At 40.8% G+C, this 15,895-nt stretch overlaps 1 protein-coding gene across 2 annotated transcripts; it reads right to left on the reverse strand.

Annotated features, from left to right (window-relative positions):
• Positions 1-283: 283 nt before the first annotated feature.
• GMNN (geminin DNA replication inhibitor) lies at positions 284-9,532 on the reverse strand. 2 transcript variants are annotated; one of them, XM_025999290.2, is made up of 7 exons: positions 9,357-9,532; positions 7,883-7,940; positions 3,927-4,004; positions 3,178-3,325; positions 2,508-2,590; positions 2,119-2,229; positions 284-658 (listed from the first exon to the last, which is right to left on the reverse strand). In XM_025999290.2, exons 2-7 carry the CDS (start codon positions 7,931-7,933, stop codon positions 497-499), a joined length of 633 nt encoding a protein of 210 aa, XP_025855075.1. In that variant the 5' UTR covers positions 7,934-7,940; positions 9,357-9,532; the 3' UTR covers positions 284-496. The 2 variants fall into 2 exon arrangements, with proteins under 2 accessions (XP_025855075.1, XP_025855076.1); XM_025999291.2 differs by lacking the exon at positions 9,357-9,532 and adding an exon at positions 9,000-9,112.
• Between the last annotated feature and the right edge of the window lie 6,363 nt (positions 9,533-15,895).

Raw genomic sequence — 15,895 nt, forward strand, 5'->3', positions numbered from 1 at the left:
TTGAGGTACAATCAGATTTAGGAGTAAAAACCTCAACCATCTCAGTCTAAAAAGAGAGAAATTCAGGGGCACTCAGCTGGCTATTGATCTTGGGGTTGTGAGTTTGAACCCCATGTTGGGTATGGTGCTTACTTTAAAAATTAAAAAAAAAAAAAAAAGAATAAATTCATTTTCTCCTTATTTCCTCCAAGATAGAACAGAATGAAAACAATATAAAACCATAGAAATTGACAATTTTTCTATAGACTGCTTAGATTTCATTCTTCCCAGATACACACAATGCTTAACAGGAGACTGAAGTTTATTTATCATATACACAAGTCATGTTTGACCACTGAGAAAATGCTATTAACATAAAACATTATAGATTAAAAAAACATAGTATTTGTATTTTAATACAACAGGGGTCCCAGGATTCAAACAAGCTACAAAGAACTCTAGTGGAGGTAAATAAACTCTGGCAGTACCTTTCTCAAGAGTCAGATATAAATGACTTTCACACATGTGGCTTTGTGTCTGTAGAGGAAGACACAGCTTCTTCAGCACACATACCAACATCTGGATCTTCCACATCAGAGCCCTCACCAGTTTCCTCTTCCAAATCAAATTCCTGACTGTTCAGTGATTCAAAGTCATCCAGTTGTTCCTCATGCAGTCTCTTTTAAAAGAACAAATGAATAATTTACTGTAAACACTATAAAACCCAAGTACACAAGCAGTATGCTGATATAACTGACCCTCCATGTTCTAATGAGGTCCTTTTCACAATGTCTCTCAATTAAATTCACTGACAGTCAAGGGTCTATCGAAGTCTCTACCACACTAAATCACATTTCAGCAAAGTCACAGTGCTTAACGATTCGCTTTTTTTTAAAGCGCTAACGTGCCTTCCCAGTACAACTCAAGTCAGTAATTCTGAAGCTCCTAGAGCAAAGACCAGGTTTTCTGATGTCGGCCAATACTTACATGTCAGTGAAGAGAGCTATTACAGGACTTCCAAATGAAAACTTCGAACATTAATTCTGTAAGCAATTCAAATTGTACAAGAAAAGCTTTCACCTGAAAAACTATCAATAAGATGATTTTTTGCAAATAAGAATAAGTTTAAGACCTATTTTTTAGTTCAAAACTGTAAAATAGCAGTCATCAGGATAATTTTTTTTTCCCTTGTTCTTTCAAGACTCATTTGAGAGTGGGTGTGTCTGTGTGCAGGGGGAGAGGGAAGAGAGAGAAACACCAGCAGACTTCTTGCTGAGTTTGGAGCCTGACTTGGGGCTCGATCTTAAGACCTGGAGATCATGACCTGAGCCAGAATCAAGAGTCTAACACTCAGCTCATGGAGCCAACCCAAGGGTTCATCATCGCCTCCCCCCAGGCTAATTGTAAACACAATTAGCTTCTTCCAAATTAAAAAGTCAGATAAGACCATCAAACTTATTTAGGTATCAATTAACAGATTTGTAAATAACAGTAATGTCACACTGGCATTAAAGTTAAATTAAAATCTGTCTGGGGCGCCTGGGTGGCTCAGTGGTTGAGCGTCTGCCTTTGGCTCAGGTTGTGATCCTGGGGTCTTGGGATTGAGTCCCACACTGGGCTCCCTGCAGGGAGCCTGCTTCTCCCACCGCATGTCTCTGCCTCTCCCTCGGTGTCTCCCAAGAATAAATAAAAAAATCTTAAAAGAAAAATGACTAAAAACTTGACAACTTTGAAATGGAAAAATTTTCCAAATGTAAGTAAATCTCTTTTTACATTTCTACAAGAAAACAGATGTTCTTGTGCTTCATGATAATAACATTTAACAGTCACTGGGCTCTTCTCATGTCCAGAGACTTCTCTTTACTTTCATCATTATAACTCCTTATTCTCAGACAAACCTACAGAGTACATGCTATTACTCCCATTTTACAATGAGTAACATGAAGCCCTGACAAAATAAATTACCTGCCCAACTCAACAAACTTTATGGTGTGAGATAGGGAGCTAAGATTCACACCCAGGAAATGTGATTCCAGAGCCCACACACTTACTGATTACACTACTACTTATTTAGTAGTAGTCAAATCATTAAAATATAGATGATTCTGAATCAGGTGAATGTTAATTTAAAATACGTACCTCTATTAACCCCGCCATATACTGTACATGTTCTGCTACTTCCGCCAATTCTTTATTTTCCTTTTTCAGGCGGGCAATTTCATTGTCCTTTTGTTCAATTTCTTTATGAAGCTATACAACATAAATAAAATTCAGTATTCCATAAATCTGCTTTGCTGTAAACCACATTAATATGCCCCGAGGGATATAACTGATAGACGAGTTCCTAACAACTACACTACCCTGGGCTCTCATTGAGCTTCTTCTCTGATAACAGAGCTCCCTTTCTACTTAAACTTTTCTTGGACCACCATTAAATCTAGTTTATATCACTTTAACTAAACATGCTAAGGAGAAGGAAAACAATACTGAAACATTAAAAATGGTCACAAATTATATTTAGCACATACTTTCTCATTTTCCTTAAGGGCTTCGTAGAGAGCCTTCCTCCGTTTTTCTGCCACTTCTTTCCAAAATTGGGAGGATGGATTTTCTAAAATAAATTAATGTTATCATGTAAACTTTGAAAAAAAATATCATTATATGCTGCTGTAAAAACCCAGCAATTTTTTCTACTAAAAAAAACTTTCCCACAATGATAGCCAATCCCTCTCTTGATAGCCACTGCCATTCTAGGAAGAACTAGGATGATCTCAACCACGTTTCTGCATGGCTCCCTCCATTTTCTGCTATATTCAAATTCCTTTCTTCAAATTTACTCTTTTCTTCTGAAATGAAGACTGACTGAAACGACTTCTAAGTCTTGTGACACTTAAAGCACTCTAATATCAGAGCTGTCCTATTATTCACTATCCTTTTAATACTTCATCCATATTTGGATCTTACCAAACAATAAACCTGCCCAAATTCACAGTATTTGTATACTTACAACCATAAGAAATTTTAAAGTATCAAAATAGTTACGTACCAAGTATCTCCAGATTAAATTGCTGTGACCAGAATTCATAACAGTATAACAAATGATTATTTTATTTAATATTTAAATATTAAATTAATACTTTAAGTATTAAGTTATTATTACTTAGAAACGTAATATATAAGTTATATATTTTTTCATACCTGCAACCATAAGATCAAATGCTTCTAGAGTAATTTCAAAAAAATTTTTATTTTCACTATGTTCTGGGACAGTGACAACTCCTGAGCTGGAAGCCTTAGATGTTAACTGGTCATTCCAAAGTTTCCTTTTGGGCAAGCCTTTAACCAACTATAATGAAAATACATACATTAATCTCATTTATTTTGATTTCATGAATGAGAAAATTAAATGGTTTTGTCACGTCTGTATTAAAAATAGAGCACTCACATGTCTGTATCTGTTTAACATCTTTGGAACTTAAAAAAAAATCAAACTTAAATCTCTACCAAAATGTAGTTATTTTTTAGGAATTTAATTTGCAGTAACTATCCTCAATTAGACTTGGGTCTAAAGCCTAGCTGAAATTATTTTGTTTAAACAACTGAATACCACAGAAAGGCAGTATTTTCAAACCTGCAGAAGTCCAGACACCCTCATCTGTGACTTTCTTTACAGAGGTAAATGAATAAATCTAACATTTTGTTCCCATATCAAACATTACTTCTATAAGCTAATCTGTAACTTCTTACATCATCCTGTCTTCAAACCAACTGAACTTCCTAAATTGAACTATCAATACAAAAACTACTTCTTTGAGAAACATGCAATTTTTATTCTAATAATTTCCATATTTCAATGATTTAGGAATCTCTAATCAAGGAAATCTTGGAAAGGTCTTTAATGTAAAATTAGCATCATCTGTACTCCATTCTAGCCCAATTACACATACCTCATTTTCTCTTCCAACAAGTGATCCAGCTGCAGAAGGCTGAATCATCTTCAGAGTTTTTCTTGGGATGGGACTGTTCTAAAAGTCAACATAATTTATTATCTGGTTACTGAGTTGCTATATGGGTTATTACTCTCTCATTCCTACTGTAATTTAGGGAAAAGAAATCACTAAGAATACTAATATTCCATCTGCTATGTATTTATCAGACAGAGCAATATATTGAATTATTCAACTAGCAAACTTGTTATTTCCCTAAAATTGTAATGAAATTTGAAAAAAACCCTAAGAATGGATTTTATTACCGAAACTTGACAGTTTTTCTCCTTCCATTTCTTTCTTTCTTTTTTTTTTTTTTTTAAGATTTTATTTATTTATTCATGAGAGACACAGAGAGAGAGAGAGAGAAGCAGAGACACAGGCAGAGGGAGAAGCAGGCTCCATGCAGGGAGCCTGAGGCAGGACTCGATCCTGGATCTGGGATTCATGCCCTGAGCCAAAGGCAGTTGCTCGCTCAACCACTGAGCCATCCAGGCGTCCCTCTCCTTCCGTTTCAATATATGCTGTTATTATAGTCATTTTGTCAACTAATCGTATCTAGTTAAAAAAATTTCAAAACTTCTAAGCTCTAATACTTCAGGCCCTATGTGTGAGGAAATTACAGTACAAGATTATTTGTATTTCCTCTTAAAAAGATTTGCCACACAGAAACTAGACATCATACCATCTATGGTAGAAACCCATCAAAGGGGTAAAATGGAGGAAAAGGTTATTTACACTGTAAAGTATTTCTTCCCCTAATAAAAAAGATTCACCTTGACTTCCTTTAAATAGTGAATATCTCCCTAACACATTTATATGTATCCACCAAATTTCAAGAACATACTTTACATAAAACCAAACACACATCTAAGAGGATCCTCTCCCCCCAGTCTTCACCTGATTGCAGAAGCAGTTCTGCCTTCAGCCCATTCATTAGGAGACAGCCATAAGGTCAGTGTCAGAGGCACACTAGAACACTGTGAAATGACCCCCACCTACTGTTTTTGGAAAATACACAGCCTTCCTTATAATGTGTAAATAGCTTCCCCTATATTTCCTGATCAGAAATCATTAGTTATCCTGCCACCATGGGATAGCAAACAATGGTGAATATTCAAACAAGGGTAGCAAGAACATGATACCAAAGCAGCGTGAGAAAGTTACTGATTCCATACTGCACTTCACAGGACAAGAGTTCACCTTTCCCAGGGTCAAGTTTCTACTGCCGCTTATTATCTCACTATTTAACTGAAGAACAAATGCCAACTACTCTGAGAACAAATATTACAACAACATTTCAGATGTAATTTAGATTATAGATTAGTCAACAGCCTTCAGACAAACAGAACTCTGGACCCTTAAGAATAAGTGGTGTTAATTTATTTAAATGCTTGCTGGCCAAAGAATGGCCAAAGAAGCCAGATAAATCACTGTCACATACACAAAAAATGACAATTTTCAAAATTAACTTGTATACACGTAAGCTTGAAACACCCAGCCCCAAAGATGTAATATTGCTATTAACGTTTTCTTTATACAGATCACGCATTGGAGAAACAGACTCTTTTTTAAGATTTTATTTACTCATCAGACACAGAGAGAGGGGCAGAGACATAGGCAGAGGGAGAAGCAGGCTCCATGCACGGAGCCTAACATGGGACTCGATCCCAGAATCCTGGGATAACAACTTGAGCTGAAGGCAGACACTCAACCATTGAGCCACCCAGGCATCCCTTGAGTAACACTCTTTAGAGCCAAGAGGTTCAGGTTCTTAGATATTAATGGGTCTTAATCTTTTTAGAAAACCTTTTGAGATCCATGACCCATTCTCTTTCTCTCTCTCAAAAAACAACAAAAATGCACACAAGAGCACCACTCATGTGGAATTTTGCATATATATAATTAGTAGGGTACTCTTACAGATCTAGTTTTAGTCCAATTTCCTTGTTTTACAGAGATGTAAACTGAGGCTGAGATGCTAAACAATTCACCAAAGGTTACAGTTTTGGAGGATTAATCAGAAGCCAACAGAACCCACTCTTTTTATACCCAGGATAGTTTGTATTCTAGCGAGTAAACATAACATTTTTCTTTATATATAAAGATCTGCTGAAAGATATAAACTGGGATTTGCCTCAAATTAATTAGGTGGCTTAAGGAGGAGTGAAGATATAGATAAAACAAGATTAGCCACGTACTGGTAACTGTTGGAAAGTGGAAAGCTAATTGAGATTACGTTATACTATTGACTCCATTTCTGAGTATTTGAAAGTTTTCATAATAAAAAGTTTAAGCACACAAAGCTCAGTGGGAATGTCATCATCCTAAATGGAAAGAGATGGACTCAAATTATCAATGCACAGTATTATTTTTAAAAAATAATGTAAGCATACCAAGGCAAGGTAAATCAACTATCAGAAAGCACCTGCTGGGATCCCTGGGTGGCGCAGCAGTTTAGCGCCTGCCTTTGGCCCAGGGCGCGATCCTGGAGACCCGGGATCGAATCCCATGTCGGGCTCCTGCTGCATGGAGCCTGCTTCTCCCTCTGCCTGTGTCTCTGCCTCTCTCTCTCTCACTGTGTGCCTATCATAAATAAAAAAAAAAAATTAAAAAAAAAATTAAAAAAGATTTATATTAAAAAAAAAAGAAAGCACCTGCTATCACTTATGAAAGGCTCTTATTTATTTAATTTAAATCTGCAAAATGATAGTTTTCCTGAAGATATGGTCTCATTCCCAGGAATCCTCACCCTCTAAACTGTGTGGCAGAACCTAGTTATGTTGTAAATTCATTTACAGGCAAAGTTATGAACTCAAAATTAAACTCTGTTCTTATTGTTATATGAATAAATATTTGGGATAAGATTTCCAATGATGGTATCTTACAGGGACTCAAAAAGTGTAGCAAAACAAGGTTAAATGGTGACAAGTGTGATGTACTCTGAAAACGTGCACTAGAACACAAAACGTGTTTCTGTTGTCAAAGACACCAATTCTCAAGATACAAAGGATTTTAATAAAGTCATTTCATAAAATGTAAGAGTGGAAAGAAAGCAATCATAATTTTATTTACAGAAAATCCTAAGGAATCTACTAAAAAAAACTATTAGAGCTAATTAATAAACAAGTTCAGGGACGTCTGCATGGCTTAGCGGTTGAGCATCTGCCCTTGGCTCAGGGTGTCGGGATTGAGTCCCAGATCGGGCTCCCTGCATGGAGTCTGCTTCTCTCTCTGCCTATGTCTCAGCCTCTCTGTGTCTCTCATGAGTAAATAAACAAAATCTTTTTTTTTTAATAAATAAAATCTTTAAAAAATAAACAAGTTCAGCAGGATTGCAGGGATTTAAGATCAAATTCAAAATACAAAAATGAACTGTTTTCCCTCCAGTAGCAATGAGCACACAGAAAATGTAATTCAAGTAAAAATTCTACCTACAGTACCATTACAAATAAAATAGGGGGACATCTGGGTGGCTCAGTAGCTGAGCATCTGCCTTTGGCTCAGATGGTGACCCCGGAGTCCTGGGATCAAGCCCTGCATCGGGCTCCCTATAGGGAGCCTGCTTCTTGCCTGTGTCTCTCTGCCTCTGTGTCTCATGAATAAATTTTTTTTTAAAAGGCCGGGGGGGGGATTAAAGGAGTCTAAAACTCAGTACTCTGAAAACTACCAAAACATTGTTGAAAGAAATTAGAGACCTAAACAAATGGAAAGACATTATGTGTTTTATGTGTTCATGGGATCATAAAACTTACTGTTCAATGGTAATTTTTAAGTTCTCCACTGTTATTTATCCTCTGGCTAAAAGTTCAGCACTTCAAAGTTTATAGAAAAGATAGCGAAGTTAAATTTAGTTATGTCAAAATGCTTCTAACCACATGTTTTCTCCAACAAATGAAAGTGATTGCATCACATACCTTTACGTTCTCTTTCACTCCTTCTTGTTTCTGCTTCATACTGGGATTCATGATAAACCTGATGAAGCACAAAAGACTAGTCATTCATAAACAGAAAATGGTCTGCACCTGAAGGTGGAGTTTAGATTATTGCTGCTGAAAGTATTTACAATCACAGACATCATACTACTGGATGGTGGAACTAGGTACATGGGTATGCTCAACTCTGTTCTACAGAATGACATTCTGACTTTGCTGTTTCAAAGGCAGTTTTAAGTGATAAAAAAAATTGGTTCTGGTGACCAGCAATAAGTTAGTAGTGATTTAATATCCGATCTAATGAGATTATGTATTCCCATTTGTATGGAATGTTTAACCACCACCATGCACTGAGACACTGCTGGAAGCAAGAAAGAGAGAGAAGAGAAAGGGATTATGCAATGTGGTTAATGTGGCCCAGACCACTGGGCCAGACTCTCTCCAAACCCAACCTCTCACCTCCTGGACAGGTCTGTGCCTGCCGAACAGATCTGCTAGATTGTGGTAGATTATGTAGCAACTATGACCCATCTGTTCCTACATTTCGCACTGTGCCTGGCACACGCAAAACTCATTGAAAGTTTAGTGTGAAACAAAAAGAATTGTCGGATGCACCTACAACTTCCAGGATTGTAGGATGCACCCTATTTTCACTTCTATCTCCTGTGAAGCAAATGCTGGTGGGGACCCCCTACATTGAGCAATGTTTTTTTCAAACTGCAGGTCGCAGCCCGGGATCTCCAAACCGTTTACTGGGTCAGGAACCCTGGAAAAAATGGAACTGGGGGCGCTGCAGTCAGTCGAGCCCCACATGAGGCTCCCTCCTCAGAGTGGAGTCGGCTTCTCCCTCTGCCCCTCCCCCTCCAGCCTGTGCTCACTCACTCTTAAATAAAATCTTAAGAAAAATGAAAATGAAGAGACGAGAAAACACGAGAGCGCAGAGCATGGTACCGCTCTGTGGAACTTCTAACTCCCTCGTCTGGCTGCATCCTGAATGGACAATCCAGTGAGTGTCCCGGTTAGAACAGGTGGAAGCCACTGCCCGAGGACAGCCTCTCCCACGTCCATGGGGCTCTGGCCGGCAACTCCGCGCCCTTACCTCTCCGGCCCCGGGCTGGGTCCCAAGGAGACGCGGAGGAGCAGAAGACACCGGCCAGGCCGGCAAGCCCGGTGGTCTTCAAGGCCAGACGCTGGGGATCCGCCCCGCCCCCACACCCGGGCACGCGCACAGCACAGGCCCGAGCTCGCACCCCGCCGCGGGGGGGTCCCACCTGGACGCGCCCGCCAACCAATCGGGAGCGCGGATGGGAGAGCGCGCCAAAACCGACCCAGCCAATGGGGGTAGGCCCTCGCCGGCCGGCCCCGCCTCGCCCGCGCTCCCGCAACGTCCGCCCGGACCCCGGCCGCGCCCCGGCCGCCGGCACGCGAGCGGCCCCCCGCCCACCACGTCCCTCACCTTGTGGAACGGGAGCGTCAAGCCTCGTAGCGGACGCGGGTAGCTGTAGCGAGAGAATGTCGCACAGACTCCACGGCCGCTGCACTGACTGGCCGGCGCCGCTGCAAAGCTGGCGAACTCCGCCTGCCCGCCTCGACGGCCACGTGACCCGCTGACGTCAGACGGTCCGGCGAATCGCCGCCCGCCTCGGCCCCGCCCCTCTGTGCGCCTGCGCGGTGAGAGTTGCGCGGCTTTGGGTGGGGACGCCCGGAGGCTTCTGCCCGCGGGGAGGTCGTTGCCCTCCGACCTTCGCTCGGAGCTGCCCCCGCGGCGCGGCGCTCTTTACCCTCGGCCAGGGAGGGCCAGGGGGCGGAGGAAGCGCTCCCGCTGCAGGCCGACTCCGAGAGAGCAGAGTGCTGTGTGGAGAGTCCTGGACGGTACCTGTGGGCAGAGCCCGGTTCCGCGGACTCGGAACTGCGCTGGTGGGTCGCGGTCGCGGCCGGCGGGGACCCCCCCGGAGGCTGGCTCGGCCCTCTGAGCGCCGGGAATGCGACCGCCACTGCCCCTCTTTTTACTTTTTAAAGTCAGGCTACCTGAAAAGGGATCTAGTTACAGATGTGGCTCCTGTCTGCCTCTACGTCACATCTCAGTGAAACGTGGCTGCTTTGAGATGCCACGAAATCCTCGTGACAGGGACGCCCGGTGGCTCAGCGGCTGGGCCTCCGCCATCGGCGCAGGGACGGGGTCCTGCGTGGGCTCCCGCACGGGGCCTGCTTCTCCCTCTGCCTGTGTCTCTGCCTCTCTCTCTCTCTCATGAATAAGTAAATAACATCTTTTTTTAAAAAATCCTCTTAATAGCCCTGTCATGTTTTCTGCTCCCTTCTTCACAAGACTGCGAGGCTACATGACACCGCTAGGCAGTGACAGACTGAGACTTCAGCTCTTCGGACTCAGAGTGCACAGGTGGAAAGAGGTTCTGAAAATACCTCTCTCCAGAGGCAGAAGGTCCTCGAGCCCCCAAAAGACTACACTTTGATACTGGTTTTGAAAAACAAATTTATAGGGAAATCGATTTTGAAGGGATCTGGAAAAAAGTAACAAGTAAGTGGTTGTCATTTAATCAGAATTTGTCTCTGAACATCCAAATATCCCGTTTTATCTGCAGTAAGGAAATCATGGGTATTGATTGGATTAGGATTATGCAGTGATATTGGCTCACCTATAATCCTTCAGTTCACCTCAGTGTTACGCTACACGTGTTTAAAGGAAATCATGGATATTTTTCTGTAATCTGTTCGCCACTTCTAGCTGAGCACAGACTCCATTGCTGTGCCTTATAGAGCTGTTTGTTTCCAGTCTGGCCTAACAACGTAATCAGTTTGCGAAAAGAGAAGGAGGGAAAGCAGCACTATAATATACTGTATTAGAAAAACAAAACCATGTTGTTTAACATGGTATAAAGAATATCAAATTAAAATGCTAATGAAAGGCTGTAGGACCAGCTTAAATGACATGTACCTTTTTAAAATTTATCATTTATTAAGGCTAAAGTCCCAAGGTTTTCTGAGCTCCCCAGAGCTCAGAAATTGCCTATTGCATGATACTATTTTTCTGAAAACTGCTCTAGGGGAACACATAACAATTTATTACATTATTTTCAAAAAGCTCATATAGGATCATTTATAGAGTGATCCAATTCCTCTACTCTGAAATATACTCAAATAGTTGAATTTACATTTTAGATTGAGAAGTGCACAAAGTTGAAAATTGAGGACAGAAAAGAAATCTGGATTCAAACAATGTATCAGAATTAGGGTTTTTATTTTATTATTTATTATTTTTTAATTTTTCTATATAGGCTTTACACCAAGCACGGGGCTTGAACTCACAACCTGGTGATCAAGAGTCCCACACACTCTACTGACTGAGCCAGCCAGGAGACCTAGGGTCTTTATTTTTTAAGGGAACATTTTAATAATTGATAATATGAGATACAGACTAATTTTAATGATGATAAATCAGTTCTAAGATAAAAGGCAGTAAACCGGTGATTATAAAGTACCAATAAAATGAAAAATAAAACACATTGTGAACATAGTTCATGGTGAACATAAACCTTGTAGTTAAGCCATTATATATAATTTTTCTTCTCATTTTGTATTTTTATTTATTTATTTATTTAAAAGTTCCATTTCTTTCTTACTTTCCTTCATTTATTTTACTTAAGTGATCTCTGTGCCCAACATGGGGCTCAAATTCATGATCCCAACTGGGGTCATGCTCAAGCTACATGCTCTTCCAAATGAGCCAGTCAGGCACCCCACAAAATTTATTTATTTATTTATTTATTTATTTATTTATTTATTTATTTATTTTTTAAGATTTTATTTATTTGTTCATGAGAGAGGCAGAGACATAGGCAGAGAGAGAAGCAGGCTCCCTGCAGGGAACCCAATGTGGGACTTGATCCCAGGACCCTAGGATCAGGCCCTGAGCCAAAGGCTGATGCTCAACCACTGAACCACCCAGCTGTCCTTATTATTTTTTTTAAGTAATCTCTACACCCAATATGGGGCTCAAACTCAGAACCCAAAATCAAGAGTTGCATGCTTTTCCTGTGAGCCAGCTTATTTGTATTTTAAAAGGGTGATTTGATTTTCACTTTTCAGAATAATGAGTATTGATCCTGAGAAGTTCACTATTCACAAAAGACATATCTGGGTCTGGTAGTTGTCATTTGTATAAAGAAACTGCTGAAATTTCACAATGGGCCATCAATGTTCCTTTTTCAAAACAAGTGTACTCTAGGTAGAAATTTTCTTCTTAATCTCTTTCCCTTAATAGTTCTTTATATTTTATTTCTTAAACCCAGGCCATTTCTGAGAGGATTTGGACGTGGAGAAAATTTTCACAAAATTCACAGTTAATTTTACAAAAGTTAACTTGTTGAGTCAGTTTATATGATGAGAATGAATTGCTGGGAGGACAAGCATATTAAGTATATTTGTTCAAGAGAAACAAAACCAATAGGATAGATAGAAATATAAGAAATTTGCACACGTGATTATGTCAGCTGGCAAATCCAAAATCTGCAGAGTCCCAGTTCCCTGGGACTCCATTGCATCCCTCCATTGCAGTTCCTGCAATGTCCCAGTTCAAAGGCCATCAGGCAAGAATTTCTTATTGGAGGTGCCTGGGGGGATGGGGTTGGGGTGGTGGTTGGGGGGGCGGTTGGATCAGGCTTCCATTTGAGTGTGTGAGGCCTATTCACATTATGAAAGTTTTACTCAGTTTATTTACTTAAACGTTAATCTCATTCAAAGGCACCGTTACCCAACAGAAACACCTATAGTAATGTTTGACCAAATATCTGGGCACTGCAAGACTCAGTCAAGTTGACTTAAAATTAGCCCTCACAATGGGAAAGAAAGCCTTGCCTGAACCTTGACTGAGGATGTACTTGGATTCCCTTCAGATAGGAAGGCCTAGAAACACAATACAGCCCATTCTCAGCTGATGGGTTAGTAGGAACATCATATATGAAGGAGAGAGCAAACTATGCCTTATATGCCTTACGTCTTACCAGTTTCAAAGGAACCAAAAATTCTTAAGCGTGTTTAGATGAAGGATTGCAGCTCTGTTTTCTAGTGGCAAATGCTGGTTCCTTGTGAAGGCTATAAAGGGAGGACCTGTTGCAAACTTGTCTCCCTGCCTTAAAAATGGCCACCTTCTCCCTATTCTTCTTCCCATCATCCTCCTTTCTACATGTATCTCTGTGTCCAAATTTCCCCATTTTTTAAGGACATAAGTCATATGGGATAGGGTCTACTACAGACTGCATGTTTGTATCCCTCCAAACCTTTGAAACCTAATCCCTGATGTGATACTATTTGGAGGAGAGGGCCCTTGGGCAGTAACGATAAATGGAGTTAGTGCCCTTATGAAAGAGACCCCAGAGAACTCCCTCACTCCTGCCATCATGTAAGGACACTGAAAAGGTGGCCAAGAAGCACCAAAAAGCAGGCCCTCACCAGACAGAATGTGCAGCTTCCAGAACTGTGAGAAATAAATGTTTGTTGTTGAAGCCGCTCAGTCTCCGGTATTTTTGCCATAATAGCCCAAACTGAGGAAGATGGGTTCTACTCTATCATTTTAACTATATTGCCTCTATAAAGACCCTGTCTTCAAATAAGATCACATTGTGAGGCAGCCCAGGTGGCTCAATGGTTTATGGCCGCCTTCAGCCCAGGGCATGATACTGGAGACTCGGGGTCAAGTCCCATGTCAGGCTCCCTACATGGAGCCTGCTTCTCCATCTGCCTGTGTCTCTGCCTCTCTTTCTGTGTCTCTCATGAATAAATAAAAAAAAATCTTTGAAAAAAAAAAAAGATCACATTGTAAGGTACTGAGAGTTAGGATTCCAACCTATGAATTGATGGTGGTGGGAGACACAATTCAACCCATAACAGAAAGCTTTCCATCTTTCCTATTCTATCCTAACTCAACTGCTTGCTCCTCACTTCAGAGTGGGAGTAGTCAGCTATACTCCAGTACTGATCAGAGCCAAGTACCTTAGCAATCCCCACCATTTGTGTGATCTTTTCCTTTTTATGGTCATTTCAGTTTTATTGTATTTGAAGCAGAACTAAGCAGTTCCTGCATTCTAAAAGGGCTCTCACGTAACTCTTGATTTCAGGGTCCTGAGTTCTATCCTCATCTTGGGCATAGAGCTTACCTAAAAAACAAATAAAAGTTTAAAAAGTCTCGCAAGAGGAGGAAAAAGCCTTTTCTTTGAAAATCTGTTCAAATTGTTCTTAATGAAAGGAATACATTTTTTTAAGTTTATTCTTCTTTTTTTTTTTTTAAGCAATCTCTACACCCAACGTGGGGCATGAATTCATGACCCTGAGATCAAGAGTCGTATGCCTTACTGACTGAGCCAGCCAGGCAACCGGAAAAAGAATAATTTCTGAGTGAGTTTTGAATGAGACCCAGAATTTCAGCTTTTGACATCACACATCACCAATCTCAGGAAGCTCTGTCCTCTGTGCTAATATGTTGATGAAACACAATATGTGTTCCTCTAATCTGTCAGAAAATTTTTGGTAAATGTAGAAATAATACAGGAGATACAAAATTTTATTCATAGACATTAGGAAAAAGTGAGAGGCTCAAAAAGAGGAATGAAAATAATAGCATATAAAAAAAAAAAAATCTTGAGCCAGAAGAAAAGCTTAGAACTAGCTCAAAGGAAAGTAGCCAGACTTGAGTTCAGGAAAGGGAGGAGACCTTCTGGGTATATGGCTTCCCGGTATAGGAAGATTAGCCCGTAAACTGTATTAAAACGTCCGTTCTAGGGGTGCCTGCGTGGCTCAGTGGTTGAGCTCATCATTTGGCTCACCGCGTGATCCTGGTGTCCTGGGATCAAGCCCCACATCAGGCTCCCTGCAAGGAGTCTGCTTCTCCCTCACCTTCTGCCCTTCCTCCCCGCTCCCAGGACCCTGGGATCATGACCTGAGCCAAAGGCAGACGCTTCACTGACTAAGCCACCCAGGCACCCCTAGAGTGAACCTTTTAATTGAGCCAGGAAAAGGTTCTTCAGTCATTGATCACTAAACCCATCAGTTACTTCCTGTCTGTGTGGTAGGATAAAAACAGATAGGTTTCTCAGTAAAATGAAATGCGGTAACCAGGTGAGCAGCCCAGAAAGTGAGCCAGAGTATTGAATATGGAAAACACAAGGACATAAGTCAAGCTCTCAAAAGTAGTCGAGGCCAAGGGTGCTTTTTGAGGGCTAAGAAAATGTGGTGGGGGTTATGAGACTGTATATAATTAACCAAACTCATAAACTGTATACTTAAAATAGGTGAATTCTATTGTACATGAGTTATATTACAATAAAGCTAAATAATAAAGAAGCTGACTGAGGTAATACAAGCAGGTCCCTAGGAGAGAACTGGATGCTGGGGAGAATATACAGAGAATCCCCTCACTCATGGAGGGTTAGAGACTGCCTTGTCTGCCACTGAGTGTCTGCATGTCAGCAAATAACAAACCAGGAGGCAGAGCTTGGCTAGGGAGAACCTCAAGTGGCCCAGGGCCTGAGAAAAGTCAGCAAAGATGGTATCAGAGCACCTGAAACCAAGAAAAGGCATCCTTAAAGCTGTATAATTTTATTTCATTTCATTTCACTTCATTTTTAAAGCCATATAACTTTAATACTATCTTAACATTTGTATCTTTTATGAAACATTTCACATATGCTATTTCACTTCAGTCAGCACAAAAACCTGCTGAGTGAACAATGCAAATACTACCTGTCTATTACACAAAGAAACCGTGAGCAGTAGGGCTGGTGTCCAGACATGTGCCAGGTACCAACTGATTGCCCCTCGGCTTCAAATTCATCGTCCAGTCCCTGAAGGAAGATTTCCAAGTTCCAGCAGCACAGCAACTTCTGCTAATGTCAGTTTTCCCCCAGTGAGGCCTGGATCCCAGGGAAGAGGACATTCCTTAGCCGCTCTTCCTTGGCACCCAGGGAAGCACAGAGAACTCGAACG

The sequence above is a fragment of the Vulpes vulpes genome, chromosome 12, assembly GCF_048418805.1.
Source record: "Vulpes vulpes isolate BD-2025 chromosome 12, VulVul3, whole genome shotgun sequence".
Classification (NCBI taxonomy): domain Eukaryota; kingdom Metazoa; phylum Chordata; class Mammalia; order Carnivora; family Canidae; genus Vulpes; species Vulpes vulpes.

Excerpts from the sequence above, each read along its gene's own strand:
- GMNN (XM_025999290.2), bottom strand. The coding sequence starts at position 7,933 with ATGAATCCCAGTATGAAGCAGAAACAAGAAGGAGTGAAAGAGAACGTA. Across the intron at positions 2,591-3,177 it reads ATTTGATCTTATGGTTGCAG|AAAATCCATCCTCCCAATTT; the intron begins GTATGAAAAAAT and ends AATTTATTTTAG. Across the intron at positions 659-2,118 it reads ATATGGCGGGGTTAATAGAG|AGACTGCATGAGGAACAACT; the intron begins GTACGTATTTTA and ends TTCTTTTAAAAG.